The 18,448-nt window shown below is 39.0% G+C and overlaps 2 protein-coding genes across 4 annotated transcripts; both read left to right on the top strand.

Moving 5' to 3' along the window:
* Nucleotides 1-170: 170 nt before the first annotated feature.
* On the top strand, nt 171-7,555 carry hexa (hexosaminidase A (alpha polypeptide)). 3 transcript variants are annotated; one of them, XM_039808172.1, is made up of 14 exons: nt 174-523; nt 1,105-1,209; nt 1,295-1,360; nt 1,608-1,654; nt 1,744-1,854; nt 1,933-2,034; nt 2,615-2,747; nt 3,040-3,220; nt 3,423-3,509; nt 3,612-3,684; nt 4,428-4,602; nt 5,988-6,078; nt 6,191-6,298; nt 6,428-7,555. In XM_039808172.1, exons 1-14 carry the CDS (start codon nt 244-246, stop codon nt 6,489-6,491), a joined length of 1,623 nt encoding a protein of 540 aa, XP_039664106.1. In that variant the 5' UTR covers nt 174-243; the 3' UTR covers nt 6,492-7,555. The 3 variants fall into 3 exon arrangements, with proteins under 3 accessions (XP_039664107.1, XP_039664106.1, XP_039664105.1); XM_039808171.1 differs by lacking the exon at nt 4,428-4,602 and adding an exon at nt 5,594-5,774 and having other exon boundaries at nt 179-523; nt 6,428-6,643; XM_039808173.1 differs by lacking the exons at nt 5,988-6,078; nt 6,191-6,298; nt 6,428-7,555 and adding an exon at nt 5,594-5,732 and having other exon boundaries at nt 171-523.
* A 7,723-nt stretch (nt 7,556-15,278) lies between these two features.
* nr2e3 (nuclear receptor subfamily 2, group E, member 3) lies at nt 15,279-18,403 on the top strand. Its single transcript, XM_039808168.1, has 8 exons — nt 15,279-15,748; nt 15,973-16,123; nt 16,290-16,393; nt 16,525-16,788; nt 17,028-17,215; nt 17,302-17,542; nt 17,622-17,727; nt 17,834-18,403. The coding sequence occupies exons 1-8, from the start codon at nt 15,673-15,675 to the stop codon at nt 17,964-17,966; spliced, it is 1,263 nt and encodes a 420-aa protein (XP_039664102.1). The 5' UTR covers nt 15,279-15,672; the 3' UTR covers nt 17,967-18,403.
* The last annotated feature ends 45 nt before the right edge of the window (nt 18,404-18,448 follow it).

The raw sequence follows: 18,448 nt of genomic DNA, 5'->3' as shown, positions 1-18,448 counted from the left end.
GCCTATTGTGTAACGTCAACTGCACAAATATTAAACAGTTTTAAAAAAAGTAAATAAAACCACATGGTACTAATATGGATATACATAATTCACAAACCGTATGAACCATTTCATTTAGTTTAAAAAACAAAAACACCTAACGTAACGTTACACCGAGTGGGTGTTACTTTGTGGCCCCAGTCATGTGACTGCATAGCACCTGACTAACGCAGCTTGGCAGTGCTGTTTGCTTTGGAATGAGTAATGTGTAATATGGAAGTCATGTGTATTCGTAGTTTTGGACGATACACTCGTCCAAAATGTAATTTGATTCTACTAATTATCCTTCAGCTTGGCCTACACACAGTGGAGGGAGTGTGGCCATTGCCGCAGTCGTTCACCTCCTCAACCGAGCGATACCCTCTGAACCCAAATGCTTTCTACTTTGGGTACGGAAGACAATCAGCCGCACAGCAGGACTGTCCTGTTCTCGATGCTGCATTCAAGAGATATTTTTCTCTCATTTTTCCAGACTACACTTCTGGTAGGTGATAAGGTAACGTGGAATTAGGACTATGGTAAAACGAAAGTAAGATTTTACATTTTGCTAGAATTAAATATTTACAAGGTACTTAAAGTCTTTATGTGATATAGGGCATATACAGTACTTACATATTTTGTATTTATTGCGACAGCACTAGGCTATACTATAATGTCTATAAGACATTTTTTTATTTTTTTTATTATAGTGTTAGCATTAAGAGTAGTGAATCAGACATGTATGATTGCATTATGGATGCACAAAAATGTAGAACAAAGTGCTCACTGGTTTTGTTTTGAATGTTCTGTTTGTCATGTTGGCTTTTAAAGTAGATCAATGAGCTTTGTGGAGACAGCAGTTCATCAGTCTGCCTGTGTATGTCTACCAACTCTAAAAACCTACAATGACAATGGACCCCTATAGCACAGCTTCATGTTTGTGTTTTCAAAAATACCATAGGTTATAGTATAATGGCAGTTTGAGTGTAATTGTTAAAATGGAAGTGCACAGGCAACCTATGCACTTATACAAAACTTTAACCCAGCAACTATTGACTGTAATACTTTAACTTTTATGACCAACAGGGTATGGTGTTCTGCGATTCAGTGGGGATAAACCATTTACTGTTGAGGTCAGAGTTGATCATGCTGATTGTGAAAGTTACCCAAATGAGAACTCTTCTGAGAGATGTAAGTATCGACACATTTATCTGAGCCAGAGCACAACAGGTAAAGGTTCGATGCATTATCTAACTTGCTCCTATTTGTGTTCCAGACAATCTGAGTGTCTCTGCAGGACAAGCATCTCTGAATGCGGAAACCGTGTGGGGTGCTCTAAGAGGTGATTATAGCCAACACTGTTTTTTAAGAACATGTATAAACAAAATAAGAACACATGTGAACAAAAGTACAAACAATTAAACAAACATGTTAACAATCAGTGACAGGACTAAGACAAGACTAGGTTCCATCAAAGCCTGTTTAGCAAGTTGCACTAGATTCCTCATGCTACACAATAGCTTATTTAATAACTGGCCTAATTATTCCGGTTGCTGATCATCTACTATATATCCTCTGATTAAGCACAGGTCTGGAAACCTTCAGTCAGCTGGTGTATCAAGATGATTTTGGCACAGTAAGTCAAAATTTTAACTCATGAGGCCTCTACATTTTTCTTTGGATCAATTAAATCAAATATATTTCCCCATTTGTCCTTTCTTTTAGTATTTTGTGAACAAGACTGAAATTGATGACTTCCCGCGGTTTCAGTTCAGGGGGATTTTGTTGGACACTTCACGTCACTATTTACCAGTGCAGGCCATTTTAAAGACTCTGGTAATAATCAGATGACATGATTCTAAACTTCAGTCTTCTGTTTTTATTCAGTGCTATTAACATATATCTTTCTGGTAGGATGCAATGGCCTACAGTAAGTTCAATGTGTTTCATTGGCACATTGTTGATGACCCCTCCTTCCCTTACCAGAGCCGCACATTTCCAGACCTTTCCAGTAAGGTATGTCATGTGGATGAATCCAGCTTATAAGTAATGAGAAAGAATAAGCCACCTTAAAGGTGCTCTAAGCGATGTTGGGTGACGGCACTTCTTGTTGACGTTCAAAGTATTTTCAAACTAAACAAGGCTTCCGCGCATTAACCCACCCCAACCCCCATCCCCAAATCCTTCTTGTCGGTTATTGGCTGGAACGCTGGAAGACTGTTTGTTATGTTTGGTGGGGCAGGTTGGCCAGTTTGTTTTTGTTGGCGTCTGTGGAGCCTGGGCTGTCTACAGAGACCGTGCTTTTTTACAGTGTGTTCAGGGGACAGGCAGCTCGCGGATAGTGAGGAGATGTTTGCTGTATGTGACAAAAAATGTTGTAGCCTAAAAAACATGTGACATCGCTTAGAGCACCTTTAACTCATGTGCACCATGACTCGGCACATTCCTTATAATTTGTATCTGCATTTTAGGAGAAGTAACTGTTATTTTACATGATCCTAGATTTTAACTAGGCCTACTGCATGTAGGTTCATAAGGTAGGCAAGTACTGAAAAGTTGCATCCACCCTGAACAAAGGCTTCTGGCTCTGATTCAGGGGGCTTTCCATCCGATGACTCACATCTACACACAGTCAGATGTGAGAAGGGTGATCTCACATGCCAGGCTGTGGGGAATAAGGGTCCTTCCGGAGTTTGATTCACCCGGTCACACCCAATCTTGGGGAAAAGGTAAAATTTACTCTGAAACAACTGTTTTATCAAATGATCCCAGCTCCTTGATCTTTAACATATACAGTACTTGGCATTATGTATGTTTTGGTCAACAGGAATCTGCCTGCCAAACCTGCAAACCAAGACTATAAATGGCAACAAGGCATCATGTACTAAATCTAGAGTTTGACTCACTTCTTATCTGGGGGACTCTACATGGCAACAAATGCCTGCACTCAACAGACAATGCAAGACATGCATTTAAACAAAGTGCTGAACTAAATCTGATTGATTACCATTTATTTTTCAGGGCAGTCTGACCTGTTGACACCCTGCTACAGAGGGAGCACCCCTTCAGGTACTTTTGGTCCTGTTAATCCAGTGTTACCCTCCACCTACCAGTTCATGGCGAGACTATTTAAAGAAGTGTCATCGGTGTTTCCTGATTCCTATATCCACTTAGGAGGGGATGAGGTGGACTTTTCCTGCTGGTAGGTTGAAATGTGACAGATCATATAATTTCTGCTGACTGTATTTGACCAGGTTCTGCTCACTATTGTTTGTTTACATTGTTACTGAATTTGCACACATATCTGGACATTTGTTTCCATCAGAAAAAAGGTAGTCGACGTAGGTTCATGTCTTTTAAAATTACAACAATAACAAAAAGACTCCCATTGCTTGTTTCCATAGGAAGTCCAACCCCGATGTCCGAGCATTCATGCAGAAGATGGGATTTGGAGGAGACTTCACCAAACTGGAAGCATTCTACATGGAGAAGTAAGTTGTAAAGGGGAACATACTGTATAATGTAGAAAGCTCTAGGAAATGCACCAATCAACATGTTGATGTTACAAATGTCATTAATGTCTCAATTTCCAGAATTGTGAATATCACTTCAGCTCTCAACAAGACATCTATTGTGTGGCAGGATGTGTTTGACTACCATGAACGAGTAAGTACACCCCAACAAATATCACCTCTATGATATAAAATAACTATTTAGGGCTCTTATACTTTTAAGATGTTTAAAATATGATTCAACATTTTTTTCTGCAGGTGCAGAGATTTATGACATTGTTTTCTTTTTTTTAAAGATAAGCAGTAATTTACATAATCACATGTATCTACATATATTTGAAATGCCAATTTTTTCTTATTTCATTGCAGCCCCACCATATGTTTAATCTACACCAATGAAGTTTAACTATTAGATTGTAACGTTTGGTGCAGATCCAGGCATGTAAAACCATCACTGCTTTATTAGTACTTGTCCTAATTATTATTTCAGCTATTTTATATTGTCTCCAAGTGTCTGTATTAATTGAAGGAGATATTTAAACTTAACATCTTTGTCCTTGATTTTCTTCTGCAGCAGGTGGATCACTATAAGTTTTCATATAAGATACTGATTGTCACAGTGTGGCCTCAAATGAGTTCACACAGGCTTGTAATTGTCACATTTAAACACAATTAGCCTTTTATGGCTAAAATAAATTAGAATTAACACTCATGTAGGCATCCACTTACTCTAATCTAAAAGTTTTTTAGATAACAATATAATGTTGAACTCAGCAGGTTTATTGCTTTGAACCAACTGACCAACAATTTTTAACAGTATAGTGTCTGATACAGACAATCAAATTTATCACACAACCAGTTAATGTAAGTCTGATAGTCTATAGCATTGTGTTGCAGCGCAGCTCTCTATCAGTGGTGGAGGTATGGAGACATGGCTGTTACCTGTGTGAAGTGCGGAGGGTGACTAATGCAGGGCTCAGGGTGATTCTGGCCTCTCCATGGTATCTGGACCAGCCAGGGCCCACTCACAACTGGGCCCGCTACTACACTGTGTGGCCTCTCGCCTTCAAGGGTCAGAAAAGAGCCTGTTTGCTGTGGCTAGTTGAAGTTGTGTTATCTGCTGTGTTTTTTTGTCTCTAATAATTTAGATAAGATAAACACGAACAAGTGAGTTTTGAGTGTTAAGGCCCTGACACATGTTGAATCAGCCGAAAAAAGGTGGGATACATCGCACAAACTAGGGCGACGGTCGCCTTGTGTCAGGCCTGTAGTGCATCACAGAATGTTCTATTTGTAGCCATACCACTAGGTGGCAGTAAAGACTGTTGTCTATGCATTAATGTTACAGAGACCTATTCTGTGTCCCAATTCCAAATAGTATACTAATTTTATACAGAATGTGCTGCATAGAAATCAATGCAATTTTTAATCCCTTTTCCAGTCTGAACACACTACAAACAGTACTCCTCTTAAAATTAGAATGCAGTATGGAATTGGGACACAGCTACAGAGGTGTGATTGCTGTGGTACAAGCTCACAATGCTGTCTGATGCCCCATCGCTAACATGCACACTTCCCTGCACACAGAAGTATAAAAATATTGCTAACTCATTTGACTACAAATTATTAAAACAAATATTCTTTAATAATGTAATGGTATATAATACTGTACCAAACTCAACAGACATTATTAACCAACTGTCAATTTCAGATATGATAGTACTAATATGTACTGTGCACAGCATGCTCCAAGATGGTGAGGATATTCTGCTGAGGCTTTTAGTTCATTAACAGCCTAGTTTTGGGGAAGAGTATGTTTTTGCAGCATAAGAACCAATTTCAGGAATCTATTTGGAGTTCAGATGCTTTGCCCCATTGGATGGGTACAAATTCTGTGAAACCTTGCTGGTAAAAGCTTGTCCTTGTTTACAAAAGCTCATTAGGGAGTTTTTACAGTGTACTTGACTATTTTCTGAAATATCAAACACTATATGTAAACAGACAGGTCAGTTGCAATATAGCACAGAAGGGCAAGACTGCATGTTGTTTGTCACCCTGCTCAGATTCCTAAGGACACAGTGCTGCACATCTGGAAGGGCACCCCAGCTAGTTATAAGGAAGAGCTCAGCAGGATGACCAAAGCTGGCATGAGGGTCCTGCTGGCTGCCCCATGGTACATCAACCACATTGCCTATGGCCAGGACTGGCGCAACTACTACACCGTGCAGCCTCTGAACTTTTCTGGTGTGTGTGTGTGCGGCCAAGTAATATCACATATAACCTGGCCTTAGTTATGTGCTAATGATGGGAGCATGTAGACTTTGACTTGCTGAGTTTTGACTTGAAGTGGTGTGATACATTTGAAGTGAAGATTCTGATTGATAGTATACTCATTACCAGCCTATCTTTATTAAAACCCATCATATTAAAGCAACGCTTTTCACCATCCCTTCATAGGTACTGAGGAACAGAAGAAGCTGGTGATAGGGGGTGAGGTCTGCATGTGGGGGGAGTATGTCGATGCCACCAATCTCACTCCACGTCTTTGGTATGAGATTAAAAAGACTCCTGCAATCATAAAACTAATGAACGTAGTAAAGTAAGTGTAGCAACGATTGTATGAAATCATTTAAATAACTGCTTGCACCCCAAAATCACAGGCCAAGGGCAAGTGCTGCCGCAGAGAGACTGTGGAGTGATGAGAAGCAGACCTCCAGTGTGGACGAGGCGTTTCCTCGCTTGCAGGACTTTCGCTGCAAGCTTGTGAGGTACTGAACCTTTTCTGTACAGGAACTTTAAAGGGCTCTGTGCTAGCATACCTTAACAAGACACGGGGCTCTTTCTCATAATATTTGCTTTATTATATACTCATGTTTCTGCTTCCCTTTCTCCTCAAGGCGTGGCATCCGAGCAGAGCCTCTGCATGTTGGACACTGCAAACATGAGTACCAAGGTGTTTGAAGATGTTGGATGGATTAACATTGCAAGGTTTTTCTGGTGAATGTTTGAACTAATTAAGTTCATAGTTGCCTTTTTTTAAAGTGGTCTAATTTTATTTTAATACAAATTGTTTCTCCAGTCTTAATGCATACATTAAAATACTTTCTCAGGGACTTCTCTCATTACCTTTTCTCATTCAAATTTTTTGTAATAACGTTTTGAGTAGTTTTATTTTAGATTTGACATATTTAGCAGTCATAAATAAAGAAATGTTAACAAAAACCTTGTTTGAAGAACCCAAAGTGCTGCACTGTGATGCCATGTTGAATTGTACTTGATGACTGCAAAATTATAGAATGTAGATTTTAAATTATATGAACACTGCCAGTATGCTATAGCTTGCACTCTTGCAATGTAATGTAATGAAATATTATTGGTGTGCAGGTTGACAGTTTAATCTCAATGCTAATTTAAAACAGAAAAACAAACACATTGACAGCCTTTTTCAAGATATTGGCAGTTTAGTGTTCCAGGTGGTCCAACCTTCATGTCTTAATGGACGAAACGAGCACCCAGAGGAAACTCAAGGAGAGATGACAAGAACATGTACACTTCACACAGAAACTCAATTCAGATTTTATTTTATTCATATCAACATATGACACTCATTCTCAGAAATGTAGGGACTCCTCATTAAAAACCCTTTTAACAGGGAAAAATGGGAGAAACCTCAGGAGGAGAGGGGGGATACCTCCTCTAGGATGAACAGACATGCAGTAAGTGTCATATCTTTCAACAAAAATTAAACTAGTAGAATTGCAATGGAGAAACAGTAATATAATAATAATGTGGGGGTGGCTTGTCGCTCGGAGGTAGAGTGGTCGCCCCTCAACCACAAGACGGTTCGATCCCAGGCTCCTTTGGCCACATGTCAAAGTGTCCCTGAGCAAGACACTGAGACACACGTTGCTCCCCAGATGCTGTATGTATAGCTGTCCACTGCTCCTACTGCTTAGATGGGTTAAATGCAGTAATTAAATTTCACTACATTGTACTGTGCATGTGAGAATAAAGATAAGAATAAAGTTTTTGTTTTGTTTCTTCATAATAATTAAAATACAAAAACAGTTTGATGTAGATGTAAAGCAGCTTCCATATGCCACAGGAGCAAATAGGACCTCAAACACAAAACCTCCTGAGTAAGAAAACCTTTTAGTGAGGTAAAGTTGGAGTATTCCTTGGGAAGAATTACACAACAGAGACCTTCCAAGGCATGAAGGTGTCCTGACAGTGAAAATATTGGAAATTACAAAAGCAAAAAATAAAAAATCTATTAAGACACCACCAGTGGGCAAGGGTAAAACTCCAAATAACCTTTTTGTGAGGTAGAATTGGAGTAGTCCTTGGGAAGATTTACACAGGAGAGACTTTCTTCCAAGGCTTGCAGGAGTCATGATAGGGACAAAAATACATAACCAATGCTTTGTTAACAATATAAAAAAATAAAACTTCTTCCAAGGTGTGCACATGTCTTGACAGTGAAAATATAAAAAAATACAATAGCAAAGAAACTAGCCTTTTATGACACCATTTTGTGGGCAAGGGGAAAACTCCAAAAGAAAACTTTTGAGTGAGGTAAAATTGGAGTAGCCCTTGGGAAGATTTACACAAGAGAGACTTTCTTCCATGGCTTGCAGGTGTCTTGACAGTTAATATATTATAAATTACAACAGCTAAAATGAAAAGCCTATTCCCTTTAACCCCTACATTATTTGCTGGAGGGGGCTTTAGAGATCATCTTGTCCAGGGCATGAGCATGCGCCATGCCACATAATGATAAGAATGCACGTAAATTAGAACACAGAACACACAGAATCCTGACTCACACAAACACACATTATTATATTAAATCATTACAGAGACATACGTTTTCATGTATGCAGCTATCACATTCATATGCAGTTTCATAATTTAAGCACCAACATATATGAATTTACTCAAGTATTCATTAGTCTAGATGTAATAGTCATGATGTACTAAATGCTTTACACACAAAATGTTTCTATTTTCTGAAATTTGTGAATCCAACACACTTGTTTTTCCCCCCAAAAAAATTACTTTTATTTTATCGTAGAGGAAAATATTGAACTCTACATAATTTAATCTGACAGTTGTAGTTATTTGTTACCTGTCAGAGTATACATGTAATCATGATTTCAATTAAGTAATATGTAAATAGATCTACTGCACCACTATGATTGAGTCTATTTTACTCGGTTTTCTACAATGCAGAGAGTTTAAACTGTTTAATAATCAAATAAATTAAATATGCAGTGGTTTCAGGGAACTTCTACTCACATTACTTCAGATACTTGCACAATTGGTAGTCAATCATAGTTTTGTTTGATATTTTCATCCCTTATCAAATAGAAGAACAACTACAAATACTTAAAAAAAAGTTCAATTCAATTCAATTTTATTTATAGTATCATATTCATAACAAGAGTAATCTTGAGACACTTTACAGATAGAGTAGGTCTACTCCACACTCTATGATTTACAAAGCCTCAACAATTCTAATAATTCCCCCAAGAGCAAGCAGTGCGACAGTGGCGAGGAAAAACTCCCTATTAGGAAGAAACCTCGGACAGACCCAGGCTCTTGGTAGGCGGTTTCTGACAGTGCCGGGTGGGGATGTGATGAACAGTGGCAATAATAGTCACATTAAAGATAATGGAACAGTGACTTCAAATGGTAATCTTAGTAGTTTATGTCATATCAGGGCGCTGCAGGGCGTTACAGGATGTAGCGTGGCACAGCAGAGCATGGATGGATGTAGCAGGGTTCAGCGGGACGCAGCATGACATTGCAGGGCACCGCAGAGCTTAGCAGGGAGTGCAGCAGGACCACAGCGACAGCTGCAACCAAGATCTTGGTGCCAGCGTACTCCAAGTAAAATATATGCTGGGTGAAAAAAAAAACATAAGGACTCCGGGGAGGAAACTCCTCAGAGCTAGGTTAGTAACAAACATTTCTGGGACGGGATGCACACAAATGGAAAGGGAGAGGAGAGAGCAGCTCAGTGTGTCAAAGGAAGGAAGTCCCCCGGCAGTCTAGAACTATAACAGCATAACTAAGAGAGACAGGTTAAGGTTAAGTCTTTCTGATATCTTGTTGGATCAAAAGTTTCACTTCACTTCATGCCATGCTCCATCTCTCCATCCTGGTTTAACAGGAAATCTCACTTTCAGGTTAAATTCGTTCATATAAATGAAAAAAACAAAACATCTGTGCAAAAGACTAATTCTGTGGTCACTAGGTGAAATAGGCCTGAGGCCCTTGGCTTCAGAAGACTTTGGTTTTAATCATGGAGAGCAGATCCTACATTCAGGACCTGTTTTTGGAGCTTTAAAATTGCTCAACACTTCTTATTGTGCCAACTTTTCTGGGATACATGAATACACATATTGATCTGTTTTTCCCTGACACTGTTTTGAGCAGATGTAAGGTAAACCAAACCGGGTCTAAATTAACAATGGATATGACCCAAATGATCTTATTACTGTAACTGTACATTATATAACTGTACGTTATATGTAAGCCTATAAAAGTTCCAGTCTCAGCTGTTGGTTTACTCAGCTCGGATCTAATCGCATGTGAGCATACTTTTATGACACAGTCAAAGGGCGTCTGTCTCCCTATAGAGACCAACTTCCCAGGGCCCCCCAATGTTTGGCCAGTTTTCAGTGACTTCAACCAGGACAGCTTAAACGAGAAGGCTGTGACAACTGAGTCAAATGGCCAGAAAGGTTTTTGATTTACTTAATTTTTGACTGGCTACAGGAAGCGTCCTCCTGTTACCTCTATAAATGAGCAAATGCATTTTGTTTGGTGTGCACTTACAGGACCTCTAGGATGCGAGCTGTGCTTTGAAATTCTCAAGTTGTGCTAACTTTATTAACTTTCTCTAACTGAGAGTAGACTGAATATGATACATTATTTCAAACTTAAAATGTTGCATATAGTTTTGAAGCATGTTAGGCTCTCTTTTTGATATTGTGATTTGGGGATGTGATGAACAGTGGCAATAATAGTCACATTAAAGATAATGGAACAGTGACTTCAAATGGTAATCTTAGTAGTTTATGTCATATCAGGGCGCTGCAGGGCGTTACAGGATGTAGCGTGGCACAGCAGAGCATGGATGGACGTAGCAGGGTTCAGCGGGACGCAGCATGACATTGCAGGGCACCGCAGAGCTTAGCAGGGAGTGCAGCAGGACCACAGCGACAGCTGCAACCAAGATCTTGGTGCCAGCGTACTCCAAGTAAAATATATGCTGGGTGAAAAAAAAAACATAAGGACTCCGGGGAGGAAACTCCTCAGAGCTAGGTTAGTAACAAACATTAACAAAAAACATAAGGACATAAGGACATAAGGACTTAAATGAGAAGGCTGTGACAACTGAGTCAAATGGCCAGAAAGGTTTTTGATTTACTTAATTTTTGACTGGCTACAGGAAGCGTCCTCCTGTTACCTCTATAAATGAGCAAATGCATTTTGTTCGGTGTGCACTTACAGGACCTCTAGGATGCGAGCTGTGCTTTGAAATTCTCGAGTTGTGCTAACTTTATTACCTTTCTCTAACTGAGAGTAGACTGAATATGATACATTATTTCAAACTTAAAATGTTGCATATAGTTTTGAAGCATGTAAGGCTCTCTTTTTGATATTTATTCAGAATATCAAAAGCCAACACAAAAAACAAGGCGGGAGCCTGGGTACCTCACCTGGTAGAGAACGCCCCCATATGTAGAGGTTTACTCCTCGACGCAGTGGCCGCAGGTTCGACTCCGACCCACGGCCCTTTGCTACATGTCATTCCCCCTCTCTCTCCATTTTCATGTATTCAGCTGTCCCATAAAAATAAAGGCCTAAAATGCTTAAAACATATCTAAAAAACTAAAAACAAGGCAATGGATTTCAATGGTGTGACGAAATTATCTAATTAACTGTTCGAAAATAATTTCAAGTTTGAAACAATGTAATCATGTCAGTGATAATTTACTCTAAAATTTCCATAAATTTCTTTTGAATGTTTTGTTAACAGTATATGCTAAACATACATGCTTCTATTTACAGGACATAACCAAATGAGCTTCTCAGTTCCTTTGTCAGCAATAACATGGATTTTCTCTCCCTGATGTGGATTTGCCTGTTGAATTGAGCTGACATGACTTTGATATGGACTGAAACAACTGATTTTCTCATTGTGTGGATTACAGGAGTGGCAGCAGATGGTAAGGCGGGGCAATCCCTGGTAGCCATAGTGCTGACACCTCAATCCTTCCACTTCATCTGACTTGGGGGTGACCAAAGGAATTGCTGAGGTGAACCTACAAAGCTTAACCATGCAAGCTTGGTTAACCATTCTCTGCAGCTACTTTAAATCAGAGACATCAGACATGCTGAGTGCAGTGTAACAGAAGTTTATGCTGTTACAACAGAACAGGCATAAGATTATCCTGCCAGGACATTTTACTGCCTGTATTCAATAGAAATTGGTAACTTGCATTTTAGATTTATACAAAAATGTTTATTTTGATGAGAATTTTTTTTGTTGCCAAACATTGTATCATAGTCTTAAATGTAGATTGATTTAGGGTTTAAAGCTCATTATTAGATTCAAAAAACACACAAAAAGCTTATAAAATACAAAAAAACACAATCAATTATGACTTTTACATCTTTGCAATTTGAGGCACCTGTTCCGTGTGCAATGCCAACAACTTTAAAAGTTAATCTCACTCTTTGACAATAGATGTCATTCAAGGAGATTATAGAAAAAAAGCTGCTTAGACTGATACAAAGATATGTGTTCAAGGGCATCCTCTGAAGGACAAGAAAAATGTGCATGTGCTTTTAATATTTGATGCGATGCAACTGACTACAGCCACAATTATCTAAAACTCCTAATATGTATAAAGGTAACAACACTCTTAAACTAATAAACAGGTAGCTGATCAGTCTGATCTGCCAAGCAATTGAGCTAGGGTTTTACTTGCGACACATGTTCAATCACCTGCAGGGCTCTGTCATCATAAATGTTCCCACTAAACACATAATCATCCAGTTGGCTCATGGCAGCGGGCTGCATCTGCCCAACAATCACAGGGCTGAGGAGTGAAGAAACGTGACAGTTATCCCTGCCAGGCAAAATCTCAAAGCAGCACTTTGCTGATGCTAGCAGCATCTTACCCGTGCCAACAACTGGAGAGTCAAGAAAAGACAGAAAAGACTATAGGTTTCACTTTTATGGAAATATTTATAGTTACGCTTTGCTTAGGTGATACATAATATCAGCGATCACAGACAAATTTCACCATCTTTCACATTTAAAGAGGTCTCAAAAATTACCTTTGAGCATGCACCTTACATGTTCATTTCCTGTCTCCTAGTGTGATGAACACGATAATCAGCTCACCCCTGACATGTGAGTACAGTAATACCTGTGTTATGTAATCTGATATGGGACTCCAGATTACCATGCTCAGTACTGCTTAGGTCAGTATAAATATGTATTTTAGGCTTATTCACAGAGTAGATTCAGATGGTGTTTTGGGTTTATACTCTATCTAAACATGTAGTGTAGTGTAAATGCAAATGTGTCATGGACCACATTCAGTGTACATGTGTACAGTGCATAAACTTCCCAAACTGTTTATCGGACATGACAAGATGACAAGTTAGGAAGTGAAATTGTTTAAAATGGTTTAAACTAGTTTTACATCCAGCTACCAGGCCTGTTGGCCTCGGAGGGTGTGTATAAACTGTGGCAGGTTAATTTGCTTTGGGCATGTATGCTAGTCAAATGGTTTGTTTTTGTACACAAGGCAAAGCAAGGCACGTTTTTATAGCACCTTTAAAACACAATGCTTTACATAATAATACATGCAAAGCAATTTAAAGTGCTTTACATAAAACAAATTGCAAATAACACGCATTACAACAACTTTAAACAAAATACACAATGAGGAGAATAAAATAAATTACTGTTGCACACCTGCAGTCAATTTTTCCACTTGTGATAGCACACACTGTATTACTGAGTTGCATAATATAAAGCCAATTCACTGCATCCTATTATAACATGTACATACACCATTGGAGCCTTTGACACCCCAAATCTAACCTGTGTTAAAAAACGTATTCAGACAACAGGTTTTGAGTTCAAACAGCTGTGTGCATAGCCCTCGTAGCCTGCTGCTGTTTGTAATCCTTTTATACACCAGTTTAGGCCAACAGAAAGAGCACTGTTTTCAATACCACGTTGTTTTTCTAAAATCAAGAGTGACTTAATAAGGATTACAGAAATCTTTCTGTGGACATGGCAGGCAGTCCCATCAGTACCTTCAGTGTCTCTGCTACATTTGATCTGATTAAAGAGCTGAACTAGATGTCATTAGCTATGTGCAATAATGGCTAAATCAGTGTAGCTTGATAGACCCACCTGTACAGAAAAACATTTCTTTCCACCATTCACTGTCTTATACCTTAAAGTGAGGACAAGTGAGGATATTAGTGATTCAAGTTAGTGTAAATAAAGTTACAAAGTAAAGTGTAACAGTAAATTGCACTTGGGTTACTAATTAGGCAGACGGAGGCTCCAGAGAGCAGTCACCATATGGCAGAAGAATGGAATTAAGGGTCAACTTGTTGATGCTCTTTCAATCTCTGCACTAATTGTTTTTCTTCTGATCACCCCCTTTAGTGAGCCCCCTCAAAGAAGGAGACCACATTTCATGGAAGGTTAAGCTACTTTGCTGATTTGGGGTGGCTGTATTCTCCTAAAGCCATTAGTGTCATCCACAGGGCCAATATGGTGCAGAGTGTAAGGCTACCCTGTTAACAGGAAGCTGAGGAACATATGTGTACTAGGAGTGGGACAAATAATCCATATTGCAATGTTTTTGTCTACTTGATTAGTTCACTTGTTGACTAGCTGTCAACTTCTAATACCTATTTTTTCTTAATGTTAAACAGTTATATGTAAATATTTCTTACTGTATTTATTGTTTGTTTGTTTTATATTAATCTTTAATATGTTTATGTATGCACCAACCAAGGCAAGTGTTACTTACTTGGCAATAAATCCTTTTCTGATTTCTGATTTCTCAAGTCACTTGCTGTAGTAGTGGACTATCGTGGTCAGATTTACAATAACACATTTGCTTGTAAACATATATTATCTTGTAAAAATAATGAATACATGTTATTAAATATATATTTTACAGAGGAGACACACACACAATGTTAAATAACACTACAAAATGGCACTTAAGCAGAAATAGTAAGCATAATGGCTCCCAGCAACAAAGTAACTAGTGTATGACTATTTAGCAAAATGTTTTAAAAAAGAAGCAATATTTTCTTCTTCATTGGTGTTAGTAGAAGTGTCATGATAAATATATTGCTGGGAGTTATGTTTGTATTGAAAGGCATTCAAAGTAAAGACTAAAAAGGGAATCATTTATACAATGTTGATTATAGTTTGCAATGCATTGACACTGGGCATCTTTACCATGCAGCAGCCACATTTAAGAAGCCATTTGAAAGTTGTGTAGGTGAGAAGTAAAATATATTATTTTCCAATTCTTTTTCAGTAGGCAGTCACCTTTGTTGAATGCAGTTATGCATGTAAGTGGTGTGACTGATTGATTTACCCTTATAGATGGTAAAGATTAAGAGGATGACAAATCAGCATTTGCTTACACAGCGCCTGGCTCTAATCTCCTTGTCTTCCTTCAGAAAGCCCCCTGACGACTCAGGCTCGCACTCATTCTGGCACAGAGAAAGAAAGAAGAAGACAAGTAGTGACTCTTTTGACCCCCCATTAAATCAGAAACAACCAGAAAATGGACAACAGCACTGGATCCATATCATCGAGCATTCCTGGAGTAACACTCTGATGACCTCTGAAGAAATTAGGCTCTAACTACAAGCTTTAGTAGAAAGAACTACAAATTCTATGTCTTTTGTGTTTTGGGGGCATTGCCATGTGTCAACACTTCACATAAAGAAAATGCTTTGATCCAGCTTGCCAACTTCACAAATAGTACTTTATAAAGAAGAGGAAATTCGTCTGGGAGTAATCATCTAAAAACAGTTGATTACGTAAAGTTTAGCAATTACCCATCTCAAAATGGAGGACCACATGAGCAAAATTAACATGTTTTCTTCTGACATGTCTAATGACTTCACAGATGGACATCAAGCAGGTGAGCCAGTACTTGTTGTGATATGAAAGATCTAACAAAGCTAAAAAATGAAGAAAAAAAACAACAACTTGCAGATATTTTTCTATACAGCAGATTATGTTAGAATAATGATGTCCATAATAGTTGTGTGTACTACTGCATATACAATCTGTACAATTAGGTTGTCTGTTGATCCTTAAAAGAGTGTGAAAAAAGTATTTATTTCTGCCATCTTTACTCTACAGAAATCAGTTCAGTCCCAGATAAAGCACTTGACCATGGCCTGCTTTGTAATGTGTGTTCCGATTCAAGCAGTGGTAAACACTATGGTATCTATGCCTGCAACGGCTGCAGTGGCTTCTTCAAGCGCAGTGTGAGACGAAGACTCATTTACAGGTGAGCAAAATTCTGTCTAAAAGGGCAATCAGAATTACCTTGTGTGTATAATGTAAAAATACAAGTGTAACAATTAATTATTCATTTTATTATTTTATATTAATTATTTCAACATAGTACTTATCTTTACTCGGAATTCTTTAAATTTGTTTTGTCAATATCACAGGTGTCAGGCTGGAACTGGCAGGTGCCCTGTTGACAAGGCTCATCGGAACCAATGCCAAGCTTGTCGACTAAAGAAGTGTCTCCAAGCTGGCATGAACAAAGATGGTGAGAAAAATCAGAATAAGTTGACTGTGTAGGTTATATTATCTGTACATATATCCTTGCTGTCATTGTACACATTATCTAAAGCCTTGACTGTTTACACATTATATATTATTTACTTGTGCATTTGGCAGCTGTGCAGAATGAGCGGCAGCCTCGAAGCACAGCACATGTCAGTCTAGACTCTATAAGTGTGGCCACTAAAAAGGAGCACCTGGCCACCACACAGGACATCACTTCCTCTGCCACCTACTCATCAGTCATCTGCAGACCTCTGATCACTTCCTCCGTCACCACCTCTGCCACCATACAGCCCTGCAGCAACCCCAATACCGTCCACCGCTTTATGGTCAGCCTACTGACTGCAGAGACCTGTGCAAAACTGGAGCCTGAGGACGGTGAGATCATATGACAGAAGGCTGATCATATGACAGAAGGCTGACACAACTAGTACCCAGTTAGGGTGTTTTAAAAATACACTTTATAATGTTTGGTTTGGCTACTTATGTAGGTGATAAGTGGAGTTTGCTACAGAAATTTAGAATTGTCTTATCTGAATTGTAATGATTCATTTAAACTTGCAGTATTGTACTCCCAATAGCCTCAACGTTTGTGTGGCTCTCTTTCTAATGCATAGTGGAGGAGAATATTGATGTGACCACCAATGATTCAGAGAGAGATCGGACTCCCTCTGACTGTCGTGTGTCCCCGTACGCCTCCAGCTGTTCAGAGAGTATATACGAGACATCGGCACGACTTCTCTTCATGTCTGTCAAGTGGGCAAAAAATTTGCCAGTTTTTGCTCACTTGCCATTTCGAGACCAGGTGAAACTGACTGACATACTGAACTGATTTACACATACATAAATCGTGTGTGAGACTGATAACATGCATTCCTGTGACATCCTCAGGTGATTCTCCTTGAGGAAGCTTGGAGTGAGATGTTCCTCTTGTGTGCCATCCAGTGGTCCCTGCCCATGGACAGCTGTCCTCTTCTGTCTCTGCCAGATCTTTCTCCCACACAGCAGGCCAAGATCAGCGTCCCCACAGCTGACCTGCGCATTCTGGAAGAGGTCTTTAATCGCTTTAAGGCCCTGGCTGTTGACCCTACTGAGTTTGCCTGCCTGAAAGCCATTGTACTATTCAAGCCAGGTAAGGAGTTATTCCTTCAGCAATATGCATTTGTTATTGAATGGACGTTGTAACTAATGTCATGCTGTTTGATTTGCAGAGACACGCAGCCTCAAAGACCCAGAGCAGGTGGAGAATCTGCAGGACCAGTCGCAGGTGTTGCTAAGTCAGCACATCCACTCAGAATACCCCAGCCAAAGTGCCAGGTAAGCCTGCTGTAACTCCCTCTCTCTGACACTGAGATCTTCAAAAGTTTGTCATATAAAAGCCTAAATAGAAGAAGTTCACTCTCCTTGGTTCTTGTCCATCAAGGTTTGGGAGACTGTTACTTCTGCTGCCATCCCTCCATTTTGTGAGCTCTGAGAAAATAGAGAAGCTGTTCTTTCAAAGGACCATTGGCAGCACACCCATGGAGAAGCTGCTGTGTGACATGTTCAAAAACTAAGACACTAACTAAAACAAGCACACAGGGAAGCTGAACGACACCTTCAAGGAAAACGTAATAAACCAACCCTCAAGCAACACATTTTCTGGCTGTTTGTTTCACATATTCTGGGTATGACTTCAACATAACAGCCCTTTTTTACTGAAGACATTTTGAAATATCTCAGAAGGAAATGTTTTCCCACAATAGGTCAAAAAGCCTGTTGTAAAAAAGACCCATTAAAGTTTATGGCATTCTAATTAAATAAACATGCAGGTTTTGTTCAGTGGTATTACATGATTTAGTATTACAATTTTGTCATGAAGAACCACAGACATCACAATGTTTTGTGTAGGTGCTGAGTTTGAAGGAGAAGCATTTCTTTATTACAATATGATTATGAATATATTTTGTTTTCAATGTAAGTATTTGTCCTAAATAAAAATGAAAAATGTGTATTTTACAAGTTTGGTCATTTTTTTCATTCTTTATCTGGTTTTACA

Source organism: Perca fluviatilis, chromosome 8 (genome assembly GCF_010015445.1).
Source record: "Perca fluviatilis chromosome 8, GENO_Pfluv_1.0, whole genome shotgun sequence".
In the NCBI taxonomy this organism is placed as follows: Eukaryota; Metazoa; Chordata; class Actinopteri; order Perciformes; family Percidae; genus Perca; species Perca fluviatilis.
Note: the sequence above shows the minus strand (reverse complement) of the source record. Positions and strands in the feature narration are given on the sequence as shown.